General features: G+C 53.3%; 1 protein-coding gene across 1 annotated transcript; it reads right to left on the minus strand.

Moving 5' to 3' along the window:
- Positions 1–412: 412 nt before the first annotated feature.
- On the minus strand, positions 413–1,711 carry LOC145391910 (uncharacterized). The gene is made up of 3 exons (XM_080266404.1): positions 1,684–1,711; positions 1,203–1,627; positions 413–898 (listed from the first exon to the last, which is right to left on the minus strand). Exons 1-3 carry the CDS (start codon positions 1,709–1,711, stop codon positions 413–415), a joined length of 939 nt encoding a protein of 312 aa, XP_080122530.1.
- Between the last annotated feature and the right edge of the window lie 3,649 nt (positions 1,712–5,360).

Here is a 5,360-nt window from a genome sequence, read left to right on the forward strand (position 1 = left end):
TAAGGAGCTGGGCTATCATGACTGTGTCACCCGGCTTGTAGGGGTTGGAGGCAGTGTCGGGGCTGAGGTCTAGGTTGTGTTGGAGGTGGGTTAAACGGCGTTTGAGGTGGTGTAGTGGGTCTGTCTTGGGAGCGGAGGCGGGGGATTGTAGGTGCTGCTGGAGGGGCAGCAGGAGGGGTGTTTCTCCAAACACTCGGTCATATGGTGAGATTCTGTCCTCTCGGAGGCAGGAGTTGATGCCCCATTGTACGATTTCTATGTGGATGGGCCAGTCATCGTCTTTATTCGCCTCTGTGTGTGTGTGGAGCTGATTCATCAGCGTATGATGGCTGTGCACATACACTGCATTTCCTTGTGGGCAGTAGGGGGAGGAGTGTGAGATGTTGTACCCGAAGATATGGGCTAGTTCCTCCTAGACCTTACCAGTGAACTCGGGCGCGTTGTCTGAGTGGATTGCTTGGGGAATGCCGAAATAGGGAAATACATGCTGAAGGAGGGCGTCGGCGACTGTGACAGCATGGTGTTCTTTCGCTGGGCAGGTCACGACGAATTTGGAATATGTGTCAATGAACATGATGACATATCTGTAGCCCGATTTTGGGAGTAAGGGTTCTACCATGTCATTCGCTAACAGCTGCCAGGGTTTGTAGGCGGTGATGTGGCCCAATGGTCCTGCGGTGTGGGTAATGTCATTATCAAGGGCGCAGGCATGGCAGGTTTGGATAATTTCCTTAGCAAGGGCGGATGGGTTGGGGGTCCAGTAGGTGTCACTGAACACCTGCAGCAGTTTCTTTGTACCCAGGTGAATGCCATTGTGGGTGTGAAGGTGTTGCACGGCATCGCGGGCGGTGTCAGGGTCTAGGAGGATGTGTCCTAATGGGGTTAGGAGGTGGTTGCCCTAGCAATACAGGTTTTTGAAAGGGCGGTGGGGAATCCAAGGGGGCCGCTCCTTGCGGTGTCACTGTTGGAGGAGGTCTGGTTCGGGCTGGGCATTGTGGATGGGGAGCCGAGAGAGAGCGTTCGCGTTGGTATGGAGTTTGCCGGGACGGTAGGAAATCTTGTAATTGAATTCCTCCAGGGTTTCGCGCCATTGGATGAGCTGGACGTTGTGGGTGTCGGACTGTCGTAACCACTGGAGGGATTGGTGGTCTGTAATGATAGTGATTTGGGTCCCAGAGATACGACCGGAAGTGCTCATGCACCCAGATTATGCCCAAGCATTCCCGTTTGGTGGCAGCATAGATTTTCTCTGCCTGATTTAGGGTACGGCTGGCACAGGCAATGATGTGCTCGCAGCCCTCCTGGACTTCTGCTAACACAGCGCTGATTGTGAGGAGGGAGACTTCAGTGTAGAGGCGGAACGGGAGGGTATGGTCAGGAAAAGCCATGATGGGGGCGGAAACGAGCATGTCTTTAAGCTGCTGGAAGGCAGCCTGTCTCTCGTCTGTCCAGAGGAATGGCTCCCCCTTATGCATTAGGTCGTGGAGGAATTTGGCTATGTGGGCGAACCCCTTCACGAAGCGGCGGTAATAAGACGTCAAGCCGAGGAAGGCTCTGATCCCGTGGACGGCCTGCGGTGGGGGTATCTCCGCAATAGCACGGAGTTTGTCAGGGTTAGGAGATATTCCTGCCTGGGAGATGATGTGCCTCAGGAACGAGACAGTTCTGGCAGCTAAAACTCACTTGGTGGGTCGAAGTTTGAGGCCTGCATGACGGATCCTGGTAAAAACCTGGCGGAGGTGCTGCAGGTGGCCGGCCCAGGTTTGGCTGAAGACAATGACGTCGTCCAAGTAAGCGAAGCAGATTTCCCACATGAGACTGCTGAGGACAGATTCCATTAACCTGGAGAAGGTGGTGGGGGCATTGCAGAGACTGTAATGCTTCCTGTTGCTGGTCGAGAAAGCAGTTTTACCTCGATCCTCCTGTCACACGGGAACCTGCCAATATCCCGATTGGAGGTCTAGTGTAGAGAACCAGGAGGCTCCATATAGGGAATCCAGGAAATTGTCTATGCGTGTTAGTGGAGTGGCGTCCTTGGTAGTTACGTCATTAAGTTGGCGGTAGTCGACACAGAACCGCATCGTGCCATCCTTCTTCTTTACAAGGAAGACGGGGGAGGACCAGGGGCTGGTGGAGGGGAAGACGACTCCAGCTTCTGTCATCTCTTGTACCTGGCGGTCTTCCTCTTCCCATTGTTTGGGGTTCTTCCGTTGGGATGGCTGTCTGATCAGCGGGCCCGTCGTATGAATTTCGTGGGCCAGGTAAGTGGTATGTCCGATGTCCGCTGGTTCTGCTGCAAACAGGTCCTGGAAATCCAGGAGTAGGTGGTGAAGGGTGTCTGATTGATGGGCGGAGAGATGGTCAGGGATAGGGGGCAAGGGAGTGGGGGAGTGGGAAGGGGCACGGGGCTCAGCTTCCTCCATCTCTCCAATTATGAGCCCTTTTGGGAGGGTTAGGGGTGAGGGCAAGGTTGGCAATCCGGAATACCATGTGATGCAGGGGAAGGAAGGTTGGGGACAGGAGGCAGGCCGATAGGGTTCCAGGCGGCAGGAGTGGGGAAAATAGAATGGAGGGGCCGGAGGGCCGGTTAACCTTTTAAACGTGGAGCGTCACTTTTGCGATGATCGTCAAAAAGGACATAACGGCGGATCGTCGTGTTTGCGATTTGAGTTAATTTTGAATAAACGCGGGCAAGGATGTTCCAGCTGGTATTGTCTATCAGTACTGCCACCCTTTAGCTACAATTAGCATACTTGACCTTTGTACTACTGACCTCCGTTGTTGCCAAGTATCGCGTTTTCCCCCCCCTCCCTCCCCAATCACGGCCCGGCCAGCCTGGCTGTGATATATGGGAGTGCGCTGACTGCTCAGAACTGTAAATCTGCGCTCTCCTCTCACAAGCAGTTTATGTTAATAGGAAACGCTTGTTTCCCCAGTCACACTAGCTTTTTTTTGTGCGGTTTTCCCCTGTTTAGCGTCAGTTTACTGCAGGCTTTCAAAGTGACATTATGGCGAGTTCTAGCTCTTCCGAGTCAGTGCGAGCGGCCGACAGGAACGAGAATAAAGTGACGGGCGTAAGGCAGAATAAAAGCGCGCCGCGGTGGTCTTTTGGGAAGTACTATGATTGAAAATAATGTAGTATATGTGTTTTTAGCTGTGAAAATGGAAATGTTTGTTGAGTGACAGGAAGACCGCCGCCGCGCTGCATGTCGGCCGTATGCTCCATTGATTTTAGCCTTATTTTCAGTGCTTATTGTACTAATACGGATTCCAAACTACCTGTACGTTGTAGTATAAAGTTTACTGTGACAGAATGAGGCTGTGGTAGAGGGGAAACCGGGTTGCTGGAGGTGTGAAAGTGAAGGATTTGTTACCCAACTTTGCAAGTCTCCACAAGTCCTTGGGTAGTCCACGAAGGCTCAACACCTGTCTCTGAAGAAAGCTGAATGTAAGTACTATCTGCCATACCAAGTACAGTGTGGCACCAATTTTCGCGCCTAATTGGGTCCAAAAATAATGCGCGAAAGTGGAATTAGCGAAAGTTGGGGCATTGTCTTTATGGCAAAAAGGCTAATTGGTTCCCGGTTATCCTAAAGTAACATCAGATTTTCATTTTCACTTGCAATACAGTACATCAAATCACTATTGTACATTGCATTGTGAGATACAAACAATAAAAACTGTACAGTACACATTATATGAGGAGAAACATACCACAGAGACCAGGTTGAGGTGTTTAATGGATGTTGGGGGTAAGTATCCGAGGTGCGTGGCGGGCTTATTTAGCCACGCCAGACGTATTGGCGCCACCTCTTGCTGCCTCGCTACCACTCTCTCTCTCTGCCTCCTCAGATGCAACCTGATGCAACATTTCTTTATTATACTGCCGTTTCTTCACTCCAACACGATACTCTCTTTTAGCCTTGGCCTTTCCTCCCGACTTTGAATGTCCCGGCCACTTTTTATCACCACCACTGCCTCCCGGCCCTCCCCCCACACCACCAGGCTCTCCCCCCACACCACCAGGCCCTTTCCCCACACTACCAGGTATAGTAGAGGCCATTGAACCGTGAGAATCCAACACAATGGAGCTAGCACGCTCGTACACAATGGCGGGAATGGGTGGACAGAGTGTTGACATGACGTCATTCAAGATGGCGGTGGGTTGCGGGCGGGCGGTGCAGGAAATTCAAAGTTCAAAATATTGTCCCAAACCCAAAATTTGTGCGCGAAAATTGATTTTTTTCAAGCGAAAGTGGAAGTTAGGGAATATTTGGTGCATGCCGCGAAAGTGGATTCCGCGAATCCTGCTGTAGCGGAAGTTGGTGCCCTACTGTATAATGTTCTAGGGTTAATCTCTGATTTTTGGCTAATATTTTCCTACAGGTACTCAGACCGCGATCCAACCCCGCCACACAGGGGGGGGGGGTCGGCTGTCCATGGCCGCTTTTTAGGCGTTATGGGGCACCCAAGCTTCATGGTGGGGGGGAATGGTGATCGTGGCGGAAAAGGTGGCAGGGAAAGAGGGAGGGGGGTGGTGGTGGGAGAAGGGGGAGGGGAGGGGGGAAGGAAGGGGGGGGCGGAGTCTTCCGGCCTGGGCCGTGGCATGCTGGTGCAGGCGGAGTCTTCCGGCCTGGGCCGTGGCGTGCTGGTGCAGACGGTCCGGGGGGGGGGGTCGGGGAGTGCACGGAACTGGAGCTGCCTGTTGCGGCAATCTATGGTGGCTCCTAACTTCAGCAACAGGTCTAACCCCAGATATCCATTGTAATTCCGGCAGGAAGAGTCGAATATCATAAACTGGTGTTTGGTTGACACCGGTGAGTGTGTGTCGACTTTTAGGGCCCGTGTCTCCCCACGGATGGGCAGGGGGCCATCCCCCGCATCCACAAGGTGAGTAGCTGTGGGGCGGAGCGTGCCAAAGGTCTACTTGTGACAGGAGAAGTAATGGCTATGGCAGGATCTGGCTGCTCCCGTATCGACCAGAAGTCTGGCTTTCACCCCGTTCAGCTTCAACTTGTGGTAAACTGGGGGGCGATATTTGGGGGAAATGGCCCCCACCACCGTGGGAGGGTGCGGGGCAGGGCCTAAAAATCCAGCGGTCTGGGGCCTCCTTCTTGCTTCAGCTCCTGTTCCCCGGGGTCAGTCTCTTCCACAGGTGCAGATTCGTCCTCTGTTGCCTCGTCCTCTAGAAAGGAGACTTTGCGTTGGCCTGGGGTGGTAGCTTTCTGACGTGCAGTCTTCAACTGGTCTCGGATATCGTGCAGTGGGCACCTGGAGCTGCACACCAAGAATTCCCATGGATTCACTAAGATGAGGTTGGGGTTTGCCCTGTGGGCGGGGCGCCGGTGTGTGGGGCGTGC

The sequence above is a fragment of the Coenobita brevimanus genome, chromosome 20 (genome assembly GCF_032717465.1).
Source record: "Coenobita brevimanus isolate Jiangsu-jjx chromosome 20, ASM3271746v2, whole genome shotgun sequence".
NCBI lineage: Eukaryota > Metazoa > Arthropoda > Malacostraca > Decapoda > Coenobitidae > Coenobita > Coenobita brevimanus.